Below are 20,077 nucleotides of genomic sequence, written 5' to 3' on the forward strand. Positions count from 1 at the left end.
AGTTTCATACTGAACTTTTTGTCCACAAATCATTTTTTCTTGTAAATCTTGCAGCACTTATTTAAAGAAAAGGATTGTTTCTGCATATCATCTGGTTTAAACGTGCTTTTCTGAGATTATCCCACTTTAAAATATTTATTTTCTTTTATGATACTGCATTTTAGGGTTTTTCATCTTTCAGAACTGCATCAGTTTGCAGTAGTCTGAGCCAAGGGTGTGCCAGATAGCCAGTTTATAGTCCTTCATGTTAAAAGCAAGCAAATTCTGCCTGATATTTATTTACATGAGCAACACAGTTGCTTCAAAGTGCTATTTTCCCAATATGTTGATCTTTTGGGGAAAAGGCTGATGAAATATCAGGAAACATTTGCTTCCTCATAGATGTTCCTGCCCTGCAGAGGACTGAGAAATAGCCATATTCTCTTTCACCCGTGGGGCTATATGGGATTCAGCACAGGCTGCTGAAGGAGCTGTCTGATGTGATTTCAAGGCCATTGTCCACTACCCCTAAAAAATCATAATAATCAGGGGACAGGTGCCTGATGAGCGGAAAGAGGCTAAAGATATGCCAAGAAGGGCAAAAGAGAGGCTCTAGGGAGCTATGGGCCAGTCAGCTTCACTTCTACCCTGGGGAAGGGTCATGGAGCACAGCCCTCTGTGAGTCACTTTTCAAATGAAAAGGGCAAGAACATAAGTTGGCATAGTCAGCACAGACTTACCAGGGGCAAACTGTGCTTGGCTGAGCTGATTGTCTTTTGTGATTAAATGGATTGTCTATGTGGACGAGGGGAGCGTGTTGTAGTATATTTTAACTTCAGGAATGCTTGGCCCGTCTCCCGTGGTATTCCTATTTGGAAGCTGAGGAAGTATGGACTGCTGGGCTGAAAAATGACTGGGCTCAGAGGCAGTACTTGATGGTTTCACATCCAGTCGACTACCAGTAGAAAGTGAAGTACCCAGCAGTTGTTTTCTGGGGTTGGTATCATTCGGTGTCTTCATTAGAGACTCAGAAGATGAAGCAGAACACACTATTAGCAAGTTTATGGTTGATACTAAGTTGGGGGCGGGGGATGGGGAGGTGATGCGCAAAATGATAAAGCTTCAGTTCTGAGGGACCTTGAGAAGCTTGAGGGCTGGGTCAACAGAAACCTTGTGAAGTTCTGCAAGGAAAAATGTGAAGTTCTACACCTGGGGAAGGAAAATTCCATGTATTGGTACAGGCTGGGAAGTGACAAGCTGAGCAGCGACCTGCTGAAAAAGACACCAAGATGATCTTGAGCCAGCAATGTGTTCTTGCTATGGACTAGACAAACTGCCTCTCCCGCGCTATGTTAGGAGGAGCATGGCAGATCAAGGGGAGTTACTCTTCTCCTCTGCATTGCACTGGGAAGGCTGCACCTGGAATACTGCATCATGTTTTGGGCCTCTTAGTTCAAGAGGAAAGTGGAAAAACAAGAGGAGGGGGTTTAGTGGAGGGCTACTGGTTTGGAGCCAAGGGCATAAACATGATGAGAGACTGAGGGAGCTGGGTTTGTTCTGGTCAAGAGAAGGCAAAGGGGTGATCTAATGACAGCCTACCCCTACTTGAAGGCTTGTTGCAAAGATGACAGAGCTATAATCTTCTTAGTCGCAGCAGATGATACGGCTCGGGGCAGTGGCCACAAGTTGCAGCTTGGGAGGTTCAGACTGGATATTAGGAGGGAAAAGGTTTCAGCAGGAGCATGGTGCAGCACTGGAGCAGGTCACCCCCGAAGCTGTGGAACCTCCATCCTTGGAGGATTTCGGGGCTCGGCTAGACAGAGCCATGCTGATCTGATCTAGTGTGGCAATAGTCCTGATCCAAGCAGCCTGGAGACCTGAAAAGATCGCTTCCAAACAGCATATTTCAGTGATGCACTTGGGAGATAGAGAATCCATTTCTTTCTTTGCCTGTGGCCACCTAAGACCCAAAAGTATAAACTTTTAGCAAGACTGAAAAACATAGTAGTGCATTCTTTTGCATTTCTAAAATTGATGTCTCTTTTTCAGAAAAGGCATTTAAATGCCTCATTTTGCAGCTTGTGACAATTGAGATCTCGTTTTTAGAGTCATTTTGTGTTTTGCCCTTCCAACTGAAAAAAGTAGATCTTCTAAATCACTTGCCCAATGTTGTTGGAGTTTGCGTTGCCTGGATGTATAGAAGACTTTTGCCTACCCTGACTGGGCCACAAAATCCCCACCTGTAAAATGATTGTACTGCCACTTACCTATCTTACAGGCGTGTTGTGAAAATACATTAATTAAGCACCTGAGGCAATCAGAAGTCACACCAAATGTGAAACTCAAGAGGAGATGCAAAGACTACCTTACCCACAGCTGTAGCTGCATTGTGTGAAGTAAATAAAGCATGCGTTTATACAACAAAGCTATCTCAAGCATAAATATATGTGTGTGTATGTATGAATATATGTGTATATATATATATATAAAAAAAAGGTAAATGAGCCTAATCTCTTCCATGCATTCAGAAAGAATAAGAAATGTATGCAAATTTTGCAATTGAAATGCATGTTAAGTTTATATAATTAAATAGCATGGATAGCATAGCTTTTATTTTTTTTTTTAGGGTAGATGGGGATTTTTTGGTCTTCCCAAAAATCCTTTATAGAATACAGTAAGAAGTCAGTCTTGTCTGTACCACAAAAAATAAAGAAGAATTTTAGATAGGCAGCAAATAAAAACTTCTCTGGAATTTAAGTAGTACAAGTCACATAATGGTTAATGAATATAGGATTACAGTATGCTACATTGACTTAAATGTATGTGTGTTGTGGCTTGAAGTTAGACAAGTGTGCATGTATGGGTGTTAGTGTTTTAAAATCTGCTCATGATTCTGAAGGCAGAATTTAGTTCTTTGCATAAAGATGAAGCAGAAACAATCATATGCAAATCATGTAACAACTGTTCTTAATTACTGACACAAATTGCCTCATATTTTACATCATCATTTTATATATTTTTATACAGATGAAATATGATTGATGTGGAAGAAAATGTACCAAACGGTAGAACTCTTATGTGCAGAATACTTTGGTACAATTTTGACATAACGGTGGTTTTGCTACTGTTGGAAATGTAGTACACTGATAACTTAGAGAAGCTCTTTTTTAAGGTCGTACAGAATTTACACATACTGCTTCACTGATGACTTCATAGATTGATTTTAGTAGAAACAGGTGTTGCTTTAAAATTCCAGTTTGCACTATTTTTGTAAAACTGCACCATTCTGACTTCACTCTGTGACACTTATATCATAATAACACTATTTCCCTTTCAATAAGTATGGGAAAACAGCTGTAAAATACATAAATGTTCTACTGGTGAAAAAATGCATTCAAAGATATGACACACATACCACGTGAATGCATTTGTGTGATTTGACATTCTACCACAATTCTACATTAGTCATTCAGTGTATGTCGACTGCAGGGAAAAATCCCATCAGGTCAAAGGTAGCCCAGATATTCTTCCCACCCTTCTTGATATTTCATTTTGGAACAACTTTGCATAAACAACAAAGTAATTCTCTCACGCTTTGATTTAATCAAAGTGTTTTGCAGTGTTCCTTTGATGAAACTTCTGCCAAACCATGTGTGTGTATTTATTAGAGCTGAACTATGGTGTCTTTTCTAAATAGCACTTTTAGGAAACTTAGAGGTGAGGGAAGAATGTTGTTATGGCTGTGCTCTGATTAAACAAGGCACAGCCAGCAGCGTGAGGTGGGTAAACAGAATGAACAGTTAGAAGACTAACAGGCAGAAGAGGAGTATCCCAGTAGCTGAAAAATCACTATACAGTCTATCTGAAGAGACTCTAGAATCAAATTCACTTCAGTGACTCATGGGAACTGACATTCATGTCTTGCTCCTGAGGTTGTACATGATCAAATACAAAAAAGGAATGGTTTACTGTTTAAACATTGAGTTTTCTTTTTTCTTCTCAAAATGCAAAGCATTTTTTGAGGTAAGAGGAGGCAGGGAGACTTTTACAGCATATTCTAAAATGTTCAAGAAAGATTTTGGTGCAACCAGCATCAGGATCAAGCAACAGTGTGGTTTTGATGACAAAATCTGAACAATTTTAGTAACCCCATATAAGTGCATTTCCCACACTGCTTTTGAAAGCCATGACAATTCATAAAAGTGGTTTAGAGCTTGTATTTGATTGCAGTGGAACTTGGAAACAAGAGGCTAAACTTCAAGTATAAATTAAGTGCTTAACTGGGTTGACATTAATGCAGTTAGCTCTGTAGAATCAAGCAGTACATTTGCTTTGCTTTTGCTTTAAAAAGTAGGGTGACAAATTCTGAAAAAAAAAAAAACTTTAACAAATTAACATAGTTTATTTAGCAATTGTAAAAGACTGTGGAGCTCTTTGAAATCCTCAGAGACAGAACAGTTGTGTGTAAATGCAAATTACTTCCCTCAATGTACTAGAGCTACAGGGATTTTAACAATACTGTTTCCAAGCTTTCTTCACACTTGTGTGTGTCCATATAGGGTTCATGATTGAGAATCAGCCAGTAAATCTCCTCTCCTCCTCCTCCTCCTCCAACTGTATTTGTCTGTTTGGACTCCAAAAAGATCTTATGACCCTGAGCTCACCAATAATTGAATGCCTTTATGAAAGGCAAGGGCTGCTGGTGCTTTATAGGAATTAATTTAAATGTTATGTTCACCTAGAAATGGATGATCAACTATCCACATTTTGAAAGATGGAGGCCAAGACTGATAAACAACAGCATGAGGAAAAATGTTGGAAAAACAGATTGGTAATCTGGCAAATGGAGTTAAAAACAGTGCAAAACGTGTTATAGCTAGGGGAAAGCACAGAATGAAACAAATACATCTCAACTGCTGTGATGAAATAGAATTGGCTCCAAAACCAAAGATTTCTCAAGAATAGAAAAGAGAAGAGACTTTCCAGAAAATTCTGTATGGGGAAAACCTCTATGACATGTCTGAAAAATAGTAATTCAGCTAGATGCATGGACAGATTGAGCCCACACAACTAAAAGGCCCTTAGCAAGGCTAACAGAGTTGTTGTGATCCAGGTCTTGGATACCAAGGATCAGTTCTGCCTGTTGCAAGTAGCTAAGTCTGGTTTTGCTCACAGGAGCCCTGCGAGTGCTCTCCTGGGATGTCAGGGCCATTGCCCATGCCAGAAGCAAAGAACAAATGCTGACAAAAAAGTACTGCAAGAAGAAGGTCCTTTCGTACCATGTGAAATGGAGTTTTCAAAACCAGTGACATCCTTATTTCTGTGGACATTTTTTTTCCTTTAGAAAAGTAAAGGAAAAAACGTCTTGGCTTCATGCACTGCTGAGAGAGGTGTTTTTTAATGGTGATTCAGCATGTGGAGGGGGCTATGCATATTTATAACTTAGTTCCATGATGTTCTATGCCTTATGTCACTGTTTACGGTTTGTTGACTTCCTTAGTGCTTTTCAGTTGCTTCCTTTTGGGAAATGTAATATTAGATGAATGTATTCTGTAAGCTAGTATTTTTTTAACTTTTATTCCTTACTCTTCCTGGAAACGATAACCATTTTAGAGTGTAGCACCTAAGATTTGGTTTCTTGTTTAAGGGAGTCATGTATATGAGGGAAAAAGTTATATGTCTCTTTCAAGAATTTCTTTTCTAAAGAAAATACACTTTCCCAGCTTAAGACTTGGTTTACTATCTTAGGGCAGGGTGAAGTCTGCTGTCTTGATAATGGAAGGAGCCTAAATAATGACCTTAGGCAAAGTATGTCATTTCAGATGACTGAAATCAGGTGGGAATGAATCTTACTCCCAGTGTATAAAGGCCTAATTCAGTGGACTGTGGTTGTTGCATCTGGCAGGAAATACTAAAGTGTCGATGATACAACTACTGCCCACCTGAGCTCCTGTATCACTATCAGGTTGTGTGGAAAGTTGCTGAATTCATTATCTGAGCAGGTAGTTCATGTGATAGTGCCAGCCATCAGTGGAAATTCGTGGTGGTCTGTGAAGTCATTGCTGCTGCGTTACAGCTGAGATGAGCACTGGGTAGACTGGATTTCTGGCCTAGCTCTAAAGAGGATTGTCTGTTCCTAGATCTGGCTTTACGGCTTTTGTTCCCTTGCCCCTCAAGTGAAAGCCTTTTGGGTCCAGATATGCTTTAGATCCCAAAGGAAGTTGATATCTTGAGCAGGAGATAAACAAGACTTGCGTACCTGAATGCCATGCTGCATTGCCTACTCCTGGAAATGTCTCCAGTTCCTAACCATAAGCACAGATGTGAACTTTTGTAAGACTCCTGAGGAACTTGTAGTTCTATTTCTGGGCAAGTGTTTCAATCTGAAGAAGAGAGGCCATCTGGGTGCTAATCTCTTGCTTAATTTGTGCCAGGATCTGCAGCTGAAGCATTCCTCTGTCTGCCTCTCCTCAGGCATTCAGTCAACTAAGCCTTGTTAAAACTCTCCTGCCGGATTCAGCTCCCTAAGAAACACTATAGCATAGTCATGTTAGGGTTTGGAACCCCAGCTGTAGTGAAGAGTCCCCCAGTTTCTCAAAGGAAAGTGTTTAAGCCCAAAACGGATTTGAATTAAACACAGTCCTATGTTCTCAGCGTTTCCTGTTTACTGGGTTGGGCATGTTTGTGTTCAGCAGCATGCTGGTTTGGTGGTTGCTTGCTCCATGCAATTAACTTCTCTTATCTCTTGTACAAGAAGGCCTAGCACTGATCAGAGGTATAATTTAAGGCTAAAATTTTAGCTCTGAAATGCTAGGCTTCTTAGTATAATATCYCTGTGTGGATCTAGGCTGCATGTAATAATTTTAAAATATATTAGCACAAACCAGGTTAAAAAAATCCTCACCCATAAATCTAATCAAACAGAATTAAGACCATTCTGTCAGGCATCTCAAACTACAGTGTGGACTCTGTTAATTTATTTTGGGCAGTCTTTTTTTCTGGAGCACCCCAAGCTATGTAAAGGGAAATGATAGATATACTGCTTACTACCAATTATTGGTTAGATTTTTTCACATTGTTTTAAACTTGGAAAATGGCTGTGGTCCAAGATAGAATGTTCTCTGCCTGAGGATGGCATATAGAGAATCATTGTGGTGGTAAAATAGACAGGAAGAAAAAAGGTTATTCATAAAACCTGCTGACAGAGATCCCAGATTTCTAGTCTGTACGTGATTCATGTGTTATGCACTTGCACAGAACAAAATTGATTGTGATTGCTGTGAATTCATCTGACATGGTCTAGAAATGCTGTGTCTGAGAGAGAATGTTTTATCAGCARACTTCTGGGGGGCATGTAAATATGACTATAAATTTATTTCAAAACCATTTCTGCACTTGGGCCTGCATGGGCAGCTGCTTCTTTAATGAGATACTTAAGTGATGGCCATCCTTGTCAATGAGAACAGAACAAGCCTTTGTTGTAGACTGCACAGAGTTTGTCTATCTTAAGCTGATATTAAGAGAACTGAAGGATAGGCTACTCATCTCTCCTAGAACAGACCAAAAATTTTGCTGTATGTTAGAATTTTTTTTTATGAGGAAATCAGCAGAAGATCTTCCCTTTGCTGTGACAGGAAGCAAGGAGGAGATTGTAGCCACATGGTAATTGGGAAGAAAAAAGGCTTTTCTAGAGACCTTTCTTTCAGTTACCTTTTTTCTTATCTTAGAAGTCTCAGAAGCGTGAAATTTTCAACCCAGTCTTCTGAATGATTTCTTTCCCTGTCTGTCAAGGATGCTGAAGAAGCAAGCAGGGCTTAAAAAGAAGGAAAAGAAACAAGAGTGCAATAGAACCAAGAAGTCTAAGAGCTCTCTTCAGACTGGAGGGAGAAGGTTGTGGCAGGAGCACATGAACAAGAAACAGGGAGGAAATGTTGGCATAAAGATAGAGTGACTTGGCTAGAGACAGAAATAGGTATATATAGATGTGTGTGTGTAGTAGCAATGATGATAAGAACAGCAACAAGAAAGAAGTTGTGGAGGCCACTTTTCTGTTACCATCATAATGGATAGCAGGATAGTGTCCTGCTCTTTGAATAATCCTATTGGCTTCCATAAAGGCAATAGAACTGAGCACTTACAGAGTGACAGAATATCAGAGATTAGGCTTTTTAAACCAAGGAAATAGCTGTAATATCATACAAATGCAACAAAAAATAAGAATTATAGAAATAACAAAAAGTGGAACAAGTGGTGGAATTAATTACATATAATGTGTAGCTATAGCTGTCTAGACATGGTAATTAAAGGACAGCATGACATACCCATCTCCCTTCTTGTTCAAAATGTTTGGGTGGGTGAGTGTGCTTGCATACAGAACCATGGGGAGCAATTCTTTAAGCATCGGAGAAGGCATTGGATCTTGAATGAAATACAGCTGGGTTGCTTATTTCAAGAAAGATGAGAACAAAGTGAAGGGAGTCAAAAACAAAACAGGAGAGAATGCAGGTCTACAAAATGTGGCCTGTTAGGAAGAGAGAAAAAATTGAGATAGTTTTCAGCTAGAGAAGATGAAACTGAGGAGATGCACAGCAGCAGTCTTCAACTATGTTAGAAGTTGATCCATAAAGGGATAAAGTTTTTTTCAGAGTTGGCTGCAGATAAGGCAGGGAGTAAAGCACTTAAACTGCAACAGAGGAAATTTGGGTTAGGTATTAAGAAAATCTTTCTAATATGAAGAGAGACTGAAGCACTGGAATACATTCCTTGGGGAGGCTGTGGAAACTGCATAAGAGAAGGGTTTTAAGAATAGACAGACTTTCTGTGCAGTACTGTTATTTCATCCTGCCTTGGGAAGAAGAAGAGAGGGGGGAGATTAGGTGATCTCTCGGTGTCTGTTCTAGTCCTTTTTAGGCATAGCAAAGACTGTAGCCCTCTCAATGCGTAATAGGAAATTCAGCAAAGATCTGCCTCTGGTCTGTGCATAAATGTAGTGACTCTCCTTTATTCTTCCCCCACCACGCTTAGCTCTTACTGTAAGTTCACATTCCAGACTCTGACATATGCAGGTTGTATGATAGCCCTGTTTCAACTTGTTCTAATCTTGGGGAATTGAGGATTATTTTTTAATTGATGACTCAGTGGTGATAAGACAGAATTTCCTTATATATTGTCAAAAATCTAAAAAGGTCATTAGGCAATAGCTCTAAAACCTTAACTATTTTACTTACATGGTGGATTTTTAGACAATGTCAGCTTTTCTTTTGGCTGAACAAGCATATCTAATGGTAAGAACTAAACCAGGTGGACTGGTACAATAACTGGGAGAAACCTGGTTTAGGAAATAAGTAATTTCCTCTTCTTTCTTTGCTTTTATTCTGTCAGTATTTAATTAAGAAAAAAAAAAAGAGACGGAAAGGGAGTTGGTCATCTGACAGTTTAAACTATTGAATCTATTTCTGTTTAAAAGTTTATCAGCTTTGATGTGAGGAGAAGATAAATAGATTTGTCTTCCTGAATTATCCTCGTGCCTCATGGTTATAATCTGAAATCACTTGAAGTTGCCTGGGATAAACCCATTGTACAATTTGTTGTCCTTGGGAATAGAATAAGGTATTTTTTGCAGATAGAATCTTTCAGGTCTCATAAAATTCTGCACAGATGCACATAAAAACATACTGGGTTCAGTGCAGAAATAGGGTGTCCTGAAAACCCTGAGTGCATGTCATTCTTGGAGGTACTAATGGAAAACCTACAGTTCTTAGTTCTGTTTCCTCCTCCGGGAGATTTGCCTCTGGATGTGTCGTAAGTGAAGCTATTAAAGAACCCCAAAAATAGAGTCACAGAAAATTTTGGTGCAAGGATTATGGGAGAGGTAGGTGTAAGCTATACCAGCCAAGTCTGCAGTATAAACCACTGCTTGTGATTTTTATTGTGAATAAACACATCCTTTTGATTAAATCACTGTGAAACATGAGAACCTTATACACACAATAATATAAACGCATTAAAATATTTTCTCTCCCCTTCTTTGCCCCACTTGATCTGTGAGACAGTGTAGTCATCTTTTAACAGAATCCCAGTTCTGCTTTTGATAGTGTTGCTCGTCCATTGTCTTCCCTCCGAACACGGACATGCCACAAATCTTCTGAGATCTGCTACAGCTATTGAATACTGTCATAGCGAAACCCTTGCAGAATGCTGGAGCTATGAGGGCAGCCATAAAACGAAGAAAAAAAAAGTGTTTATAGAAATTCTTCTAGAAAGAGAATAAGGCTGAGTAGTATTACAAACAAAGGGACCCAAGAGATTCTTTAGGAGTCCTTCACCTTAGGTAACTCTGCCCAGGAATGAGCAAACAAGGCACTGTGACCACCTGGGCCTAAACTCTGCTGGCTGCCTCCCTCTTTAACTCATTCACCTTTTCTGTCAAAGCAGAAAAAAATCACTCTTTGTCATTATGGGGGCAGAAAGGATTCTATGAAGAAAGCTTTTTGCTTATATTTTCCATTTCTCCTGCTGTGGTTGTTGTTAAGTCATGTATTTATCACAGCAGGAGCTTGCCATGTTCATAATATTATATCATAGTGACTTACAGAGATGGAAAGAAAATCACATCCATGCAGTGCCAATTTTAAACTAAAATCTCATCAGTTCATCCAAGCATCTTTCTTTTTGAATCTGTCCCAAGAGAGTGTCACAGGTTTTGAAAATTATGGGTACATTCTTCCACTGATCTCCTTCGACAGATATATCTAAGGATCCTTTGGTATAAGCAAGCCTAGACTACGAGGCAGTACCTTGTAAGGTGATAGTGCAGTTGGCCGAGTGTCCCACTGTAAATTTGCTGCCCAGATCAGGGATGGAAGACAGCTAGCATCAAGTAATCCTGATTCTCCTATTTAAGTAAACCAACAATCTTAAATTATCTCTAGTTCTGCCATTTTTTCAGTAGCTTTGCTATTGATTTGGTGTTTGCATTTTCTGCTTTTGCTTTCTTTCATTAGGCGTATTTATTTATCTGGTCTTACATTCCTATTTTGTCACAATCTGGTGTTATACTTAAGAGTACGGTGAGGTGTTTCATTTCCCCATGTTTAAATTTGGTTTTGAAGAGTTTATGATACATTTCTGTCTCTCTATATAAAAAATGATTCCAGGTATGTTGCAGTGCTGTAGCACTATCTTTTTTTTTTTCCAGAAATGAATTTGAAATAATCTAAGTTGCAGATATTTTTGTGTCCATGTCGCAATGGCATGATCTCACAATGGCATGATCAGCAAAGCTGCTAAAGTTTAAAGATAAAAATAATCTGTATGCTTCCTTAAGTATACATGGTTCTTCAATATAAACTAGCTCAAACGTAGGAGAGGTCAAGACTATAGTGGTAATGGGCTTTTTCTAGCTTTGAAATAGTGACTTTTAATATTAATGCTTCTAAACCAACTAAAAAGTATTGAAGGATGTAGTTTCTCACTTGGGATTAAATCATCCCCTCTCTGGTGAAGAGTAAAAAGACACAGAAGAAAGGGAGAGGATTCAAGGAAACCAAGAAGCTAACCTTGCAGAGTTTCTGTAGAATGCTTTTTTTTTTAAGGAGAAGGATTTTTGGTCTTTTTTCAGTTTCAGTGTGCATGCATTATGCTCACTGTTAAAGTCCCTGAACCTTAGGATGCCTGAGGACAGTACTATCTACTTAGGTACAACTACAAAGAAAGATGAAGATGGTGTCTCTGCCTTGAATCACTTGCTCTTTCTCCTCACGAGCTGATTAGCTTTCAGCTCAAAGGCTGCCTTTAGCTTTTTATTCTTCCTAACAGTCTCCTGAAGAATTGGGAGAGTTAAAAGTGGTGGTCTGCTAGTCAAGGAAAAGAAACTAATAGTTATAAAATTATATTTTTGATAAATCTCAGAAAGATGGAGAAAATATTCCCATGTCAAAAGAATGTGAAGTTGTCTTATTTCTGGCTGTATGTAACTAATAAAACAGGCATATCCAAGAGAATTGTATTGGTGTTCTAGCAAAGGCATTGCTGAATAATGATTTGAATAACTGCAGAGGTGAGGGCTTACATCACATGCTTATCAGACTTTTTACTTCCCTGAAAATCTTCATTTAAATATTGTTTCATGGATACTCTTTTCTCTGTAGATATTGGGCAGTGTTTTTCAATGTACTGTTCCACTGTTAATTCTGTATTGATACTCTCAAACTCACATGCTAACAACAAGGGATGAGAGAGGCAAATTTATGATTCCAGTTAGCCAGTCTAATGCTAAGGTATTCCTTCTAACAAAAAAAATTTTTGCTACAGAATTTTTCTGTTAAAATCTGAACTATGTGATAAAAATAATTTTGTTGTTAATAGTGATTCCACATTTTGCTATGGCTTGGGACTCAGCAACATAGTACAAAGCATTACAGAGGAGAATTAAATCATGATTTAGATCCTTCTATACTGACAAAGTCAACTTGGTTTTCAGCTAGGCTGGAAAACTTGTCTGGGTCCCCCAATACAGTAGTTTTTACAGTTTAGGCAGGACTGACTTTTGTGACTCAACTAACCATGTTTTTTTAATTAGATCACATCCTAAAGGAAATATGTTACTAAAACATCTGAAAATATAAAATATAAAATGTTTTGGGCTTTTCTAGGAAAAGATTTTTTTGTATGTAAAACCATCCAAATACAAAAATTGCAGTATTTCTTGTGAAGCTCTCTTTAACAAAAGAAAGACTTGGCATTTCTAGCCTCAGCAATTCACAAGCCACTAGATCTCTGTTTCTTGGGAAAGGTGTATTAATAATTTTCATGAGAAATGCTTGGCATCCGGGGTGTCTTTTAAATTAATTAAGAGTACAATATTAGCCTCAAGTTGAAATATTTTATTTCTGTGTCTGTCTGGGCTGCGCTTCTTCTAAGTATCGTTTAGGGAGAATAAGGTGGGAGCATCTGTAATACAGCTGCTGTTCAAACAGATCAGTGCCTCTGACTGTAGACAAAACAGTTGGCACAATTGCTTTAACTTACTTGTTTATGAAATAAGAGGACTTCATCTTCTTTTTGAAGTGGGAAAATTTTCTTCATTTTCTTGAGATTTTCAGAAGAATGTTTTCCCAGAGGGCATTTCATAAACTAGGCTGGACAACTCACTGGCAACCTTTTTATTTCTATGACAGGAAGAAGGAGGAGGAGGTGCTTCTCTTTCCATGCAGCATGTCTTATTTTGGGGTTGTTAGGTTTGTTATGAAAGCATTTATGAATAGTTTTCACAAAGATGCCCTAATATATTTGCAAGAGTTTGATGAATTTATGAATAAGTGTGCCGAAAACAAAATGTTTTCTTTTTAAATAATTTCAAAAAAGGGTTTTTTTTTCTAATTTTACTAGTTATTAGTTTTGGTCTTTTTTTCCTTCAGCTGTTAGATAAGGAGTCAAATATATCTGCTCCTAAATCAAATTCTATAACAAGAAAAAGGTTTTCTGATGAGCTTAATTTAAAACTAATGTTTGCTCAGTCTGCATTACTTTTGAGGGGTTTTTAAGCCTTTAAGAAAGTAAACACAATGAAAATATAGCCATTTTCTTTCTTTCTTTTAGAGCTCAGAACTAGTATTTTCAACTATTGATATTTACTCACCCATTTCTTTGACTTAGCTATTTATTATTTAAACAAAGGCTGACAGCAAAGCTCAGTTTCTAATATGTAAATCTTTGTGGAGAAATAGTGCCAAAAAACTGTGAAAAAATGGGTCCAGGCAGCTGCGTCACAAGGTTTGACCACTTTGGGCTGGGGTGCCAGGAGATTTGAGACAGATGTTTTCAGACATGCCGCATGCCTAAAACATTTCCAGGGGTCGAGCTACAAATAGTGACTTAATAAGTGCAGAAACAGGAAAAGTATGCAGGAGGACACAAGAGTTTATTCACCCCTAGGTGCACAGCCAGGCTCTTTACATTACATCTGCCTGTCAGGGTTGGCTATTTAAGCTGTCATGCCCTTGGTATTGCGCTTTGTCTGACTGTGAATAAAGTGCAGCATTGTGATTACTAATCCCACTCCAGTGACTTGACTTTAAATGTGGTTTTGGAGCGTATCCCGGAGTTCTGTTTGCTAAGCTTCCTACTCCTGTTTCAGAGACACCACTGGAGATCTATGAGAGAGAGCACTGCAGCCTGCCCTCCTCCTGTAGACCTGTCGCCTTTTTCTACACCCCCCCTTTAAAAAAAAAAAAAAAAAACTTTTTGAAGGAAATCAATGGATACCAAAGTGATCTGTTTATTTTTCTTTTTTTCTTTGCCTCCGCTGACAGTGGGAAATCACACTGGCCGCATCAAGGTGGTCTTTACACCCAGCATCTGTAAAGTGACTTGTACCAAGGGCAACTGTCAGAATAACTGTGAGAAGGGAAATACCACCACCCTCATCAGTGAAAACGGCCATGCTGCTGACACGCTGACAGCCACCAACTTCCGAGTAGGTAAGTACCCTGAAACTCTATTTGTCCTTAGCTGTCCTCTCTTGACTAACAGAGGGAGGAGATATTTAGTTATTAAGACCAGTTGTACATCTGTTACTCTTTGTTTGGAGGGCTGTGCTGAGTAGGAACCATTGTACGCTAGACAAGCTTTCTGGGATCCTTCAGAAATGTTCCCAGAAGTTCCTTTTGTGCCATAGAAAAAAAAAATGTATTTTTCATCTGAAGTTTCAGCTGCAGGGTTGCAATATGCTAAGCTGAAGCTTTTAGTAAAATCTGCCCCTCAGAGTTTGTGCTGATAAACAGGGAAAATGTCAGGTTCCACTAAAAGTTCTGTTTTCCCTTTTTATCTGTTGAATTGGTATGAAATGCACACAAAATCCAGTTAATATAATGCAACTGTCTTCTAAAAAATCATTCAAGAGATGCTTAGGACTACAGTCCTTTTTAAAAAATACATGTCAGTTTACAATTTTTGCTTATTTACTGCTGTGAATAAATCAGATTTCATATTTGTCATTTTTTGAAACTGAAATCATGTTAAGTCCAATCGAAAGTATTGAAGCTAGTCATTTCACTGTTAATGTTTATTCTGTATGCTTTTTCATTAAAAGTATCAACAGTGTGCCAGTCTAAACCCTGTGACTGGTCGATTATGTTGAAACAAATCCTGAAAGCTGTCTGGGATAATGGATTGGCATATTTTAACTGTACAATATATGATGGTGATAGGACCTTGTGTGCAAATGCCAGTTCTGTAAGCTGAGAGATACAGCTGTGTAGAAGCAGATGTGTAAACACCTCAAATTTGTTGTTTCACAATATCATGCTGTTAACTGCTCATAGAAAGTATTTTTGTTGTGATCATGAAAATATTGTAGTATCTGTATCTACAAAAAGTTAAAATTAATTATTTTGCTGATGTGTACTTAAAGAATGCCAGATATGAAAGTTGTAATTTTAGTCTCCTTCTAGTATAAACACAATGTCAGGCAGTGCTGATGCTGGCCAATACTGCCTTTTTTGAAGTGCACTATGTTTCAGCCTCTGAGGGAGAAAAAAGCTATTCCAAATAATTCTTCTTTTCATCCAGACAGACGATATAAAGAGCAGTCCCTCTCTTAAGACTCCTACTAGACTATCAGACTAGAGATGAAAGCTCTCGAAATGTATAACACTTTCCTTGATAATATACATATTTGTATAATATATATATATATTTTGGAATAATGATAATAAAAACAGTGTTTTAAAAGAGCAATACAGCACATGTTTTGTTTTTGTTTGTTTGTTTTGAGGCATTTAAAAAAGGATTTTATAAAGGGATAGTAAATTAACACTTTATATTTGTGCTTACTGTTAATATGGACAACCACAGCTAAGTAAGTTTTTCTTTCATGTTTTCTGACTACTGTGAAATGATAAGGTTATTTTTCTCTCTTCCTTTGACCTCTTTTTTTTTTTTTTTTTTTTTTGAATTTATGAAATGTTGAAAATGGGCAGTCCTGTAGTTTGTCTGCTATGTAAATCTGTGCTGTAACCTGATCCCCTCTCAAATACTTGAAAACTTGGATCCTGGAGATTGACCTGTTAAGACATGTTACACACCTTCCTTCCTGGCCTCAGGCCATGCAGTTTGTGATTCACCAGGTACAATAAACTGCTAGAAATATTCAACACAAGCAGTTGATAATTATATTTGATAAAAAGATAGGGTAGCATTATATCTCAAAATGTATAATACCAAATCACTGCGCACATACAGTCGTTTTTAGCCTGTTTGTGGCTATCTTCTCCACTGTCTTTGAAAGACCAAAAGCATTCACAGCAGCTCTGAGTATGATCATTTTCACAGAAGAGGAATAAGAAACAAATCTAAACTGTGACTTCAAGGTTCTCCAGCTGCAAATAAAAGTGCTTAGTGAACTTAATTTATTTCTTCGTATTCAGAGAGGAGAGAGCCCCCACCTAGAGACTGAGTGCTTTCATTGGTCCCTGTTTTTTCAGGAGCTCTTGATTCAGAGTTTAAAGCACATACTATTTTAATGATTTTTATTTCTGTTCTCCAGCTAGTGTCTCTCATTAGCTCAAGCTTGTCCTGATAAAGATGTCTCCTCAAAGCAGATCCATAAAGCAAAAATAATTTGTTTTTCTTAATTTTTAACATCTGTATTATATTTTGTTTGTGCTTTTTGCTCTTAAGGCCCTATTCTAAACTTGTTTCTTTACTGTTTATCCAAAATGCATGAAAATTCTTCCTGTGACCATTTGACATTAAAAAGTGCAACCATAAAACAGAATGTTGTGTCAGAAAATACATATTTTAAAAAGTAGTGAACAGCTCTTTTTCAGTATGTTTTTAAAAGTACTTGTTCTTTCTATAAGCAGAAAGGATAAATTCACATGCCCTATTTGGAAAACTAACTCCTATTACTAATAATAGACACCTACTATGAGTGGGAAATTAGGAAACTGCTTTAGATTGTTATTGGATCTAAATGCATTTCCTTAGCATAAGCAGCACTCTAGTACGCAGTATTTAATTTAGATCATCTGACGACAGATTGCAGTTAGCCGTCACTTTGCTATGTTTTTAATGGTCATTATTTCTAATAATGAACAAAATAAAATTTTATATTTATCTTTTAAACTTTGTGCTGAACTTTGTAAACATTTTTTCAGAGAGCCTTTGTTGTGATGCTTGTATAAAGCTACTAAAGCTTTTCCATGGGTTACTTCAGATTCTTAAAATTTTCTCGGTTGGTCATTTCAGCTGAAACTTGGTAGCAGTGAGTTCAGAYGAGGAACAAGTCTTGGTTTTCTGAAGATTTTATTAGATATGGATAAGCCATTAAAAAACAAAAACCAGCAACAAGAAACGAATTGGGGAAAATGTAGCTTTTCAGGTAGCTAGGGTTTTGCCAGATTTCATGAAGAGCTCTAGCACTTCAACCAGAGGCGATGAAAACTTGGTATTTAAAAGGGAAGGATCCCCTTGATTGCCAATGTGCTTCAGCGAAACTCTGTATTTTATGGTTTCATTTTGTGAATGGGGTATGTTGCACAGTTAAACTAACCGATGTCCAATATTTCATTGGCTTGGAGAATGAAAGCATTTAATCTAAGGGGAAACTTCTGCTGAATAGATGATTCTCATTACTCTGTTGGATGGGTGCATGTGCAGGTTGTATGGTATTTCAGCTCTGATATATCTACAGAGGCTTGTAAAACAGGGACTGTGTATGTGCATAGGAAGGGAAGCATACAGAATAATGTAGGAGGTTCCCGTGTCATTCACTGGAAGTTCCTTGGAGTAATGTGTCCTGTTTCTCTTCAAAATCATTGCATATTCCAAAATGTCCTTTTTTTCTTAATTTTCTCTCTATAAGGAGTGGGAGAGCGACAACTAATTTGTAACTATAAAATGAAGCAGTTCGAAATTAGGAAATGCCCAAATTAATATTTTTCATTGTCTTTAATTTTTGCCCCATTGACATATGCATTTAATTATAGATTTACACTTTTTTTCTACAGGATCTCCATCTCATTCATTGCACAGGAATAACAGAACTTAGTAAAGGAAGCAGTCATTTAATACTTAGGTTTATATTCACTGTTCATTTGCAGCCCCATGTCTCATTTAAAGCAGTTCATTCAAACTGTTATGAATGAGGAGTTAAAAAGAACTACATGTTTTTGAATGGAAATGCATATCTTTCTGTAGAGGTTTTGTGTCTGAGCACTTGGCAGTATCCATGTCAAACAGAGAAGTAACAGCACTCTGCAGATGGAAAACCAGCAGAGTTTAAGGATTTTTTTCCCCAAGATCATAGAAGATGATTGTGGGAGAGACAGCAATAGAATTTTTGCTCTCCTAGTCCATTTTATATCACTCTATAATGCTCATCAGTCTCTCTCTCTCCTTTTAACATTCCTTTCCCCTTCTTTTCCAGTCTCTTTCATATAGCCTTCGCAATTGTCCTTCCTCCTGGCCTTGCTGTGCACAACCATAGTTTGCCTAGACCATTATCAGTGATGAGAGAATATTTTGTTGTGTGTTTCCCCTTGGAAGAAGGGGAGATTTTTAGGTACCCTTTTTTCTTGTTTCATTGAATCTAAAGGAAAATCAAAAAGTGTTTCTCCTACTACTTCACTGATCTGTGTAAAGAATGTGCTTTAGTTATGGGATTGGGAATGATATCAGATTTATGCGTTGGGGCCTGCAGTCCGTGTGAGCCATTCTTTCTTGTGATGTTAGAGGAGAATGAGAAGATCCTCATCCAGCCTCCTTTCTTCTCCTCTCCTCTGTAAAAGACCTTTTCTCCAATCCTACGTAAGCAGGCTACTACCTGGATCCACCAAAGATCATTTGGTGACATGGTGTCATGAGGTTCCAGGTGAAAGATATTTTAATCTATTTTAGAGAATTTTCAGCACAGATCACAATAGTCTGCATATACTGTGCCCTACTGCAATAATGCGCAAATATTTATGTTGTCAGTAAGTGATACCTTAAAAACAACCAACCTCCCTTATATAATGGTAAATAATGATATTGCCTATAGAGTTTTGGCACTTCCCATATTAGAACTTTATATCAAAGACTTCTCCTGTGTTACTCTGTAAAAATGCTTTTGAATAATTGAGGTTGTCCAGAAGTTTCCAATTATGTATAGACAGCAACTTCCAAGAAGAAGTGTAAACATTTTGTTCAAAGTTTATTTGGTCTTGTGTTGAAAGTAGTGACAGAAAATTTGACCAAAATATTTTAAAACAATGGGTTATTTGAAGGGAATTTAGTAAGAAGAATTACTATGTAATTATTATTTTAGTAGGATTCCCTATCTAGAAAACAATCTAGGGGGCGTAGTTCCTCAGAATTGTGAAAATATAAGGCAGTTATTTTATCAAAAGTTGATTGAATTTCTGAATTTTCTTCAGACATACATGATCATGAATCTTTGTCACTGCTTCAGAAGTTAATGTTTCTTTTCTTCAAGCATTTCTTGTCCTATCAAAGGATTGTGGAAACCTCTTAGTGTTGGTTAAAAAATGGCAATGACCTGTAAGCAAGCCAACACTTTTTCAACTGTACTTTGTGTATGACAGGAGATCCAAGAGCAATAAATGGCATTTAACTTTTTTTTTTTTTAAGGGAATTGCTTTAATGCTTAGTGTTGGCATAACAGAAAGAAAATGGACACCTAATTTCATTACTAAGGAACAAGATGTTAAACCATAGCTTTCTCTTGCTGCCATTTGCTGTGTAATAAAGTTTTTGTTTCTTTGCTCCTTATGATACAGACTATCCTACTACAGTCAACAGGTACTGTTAGACTATGACATCTCACAAAGATTTGTCAGTGTTTGGTTAATGCTCATACATAAGCAGCACAAAGAGACATTTACTTTAAATAACAGTGGAGAGAAAAATTGATGACATAGAAAGGCTTGCGTGTCAGGGAAGGCAGATTAAAAGACCAACAGCTTGTAGAAGCATGTGTGTAGAGTTGAGAGTATTTAAAAACTTTCCTGGCAGCTTGTGTGAGGCATACAGTACTCATTTTTCTACCCATTATAATTGCTTCTTTGTTGTGTTACTGGTTTGTTGCAGTGGTTCA

The 20,077-nt window shown here is 37.7% G+C and overlaps 1 protein-coding gene across 1 annotated transcript in view; it reads left to right on the top strand.

Moving 5' to 3' along the window:
- Positions 1 to 20,077, top strand: part of LTBP1 (latent transforming growth factor beta binding protein 1) — a 197,372-nt gene that overhangs the window by 42,044 nt on the left and 135,251 nt on the right. Inside the window, exon 3 of the mRNA XM_026081275.1 lies at positions 14,292 to 14,459. Coding sequence (XP_025937060.1) covers positions 14,292 to 14,459 — 168 coding nt within the window. The remainder of the gene's footprint in view (positions 1 to 14,291; positions 14,460 to 20,077) is intronic.

Source organism: Apteryx rowi, unplaced genomic scaffold (assembly GCF_003343035.1).
Source record: "Apteryx rowi isolate R43461 unplaced genomic scaffold, aptRow1 scaffold_54, whole genome shotgun sequence".
Classification (NCBI taxonomy): Eukaryota; Metazoa; Chordata; class Aves; order Apterygiformes; family Apterygidae; genus Apteryx; species Apteryx rowi.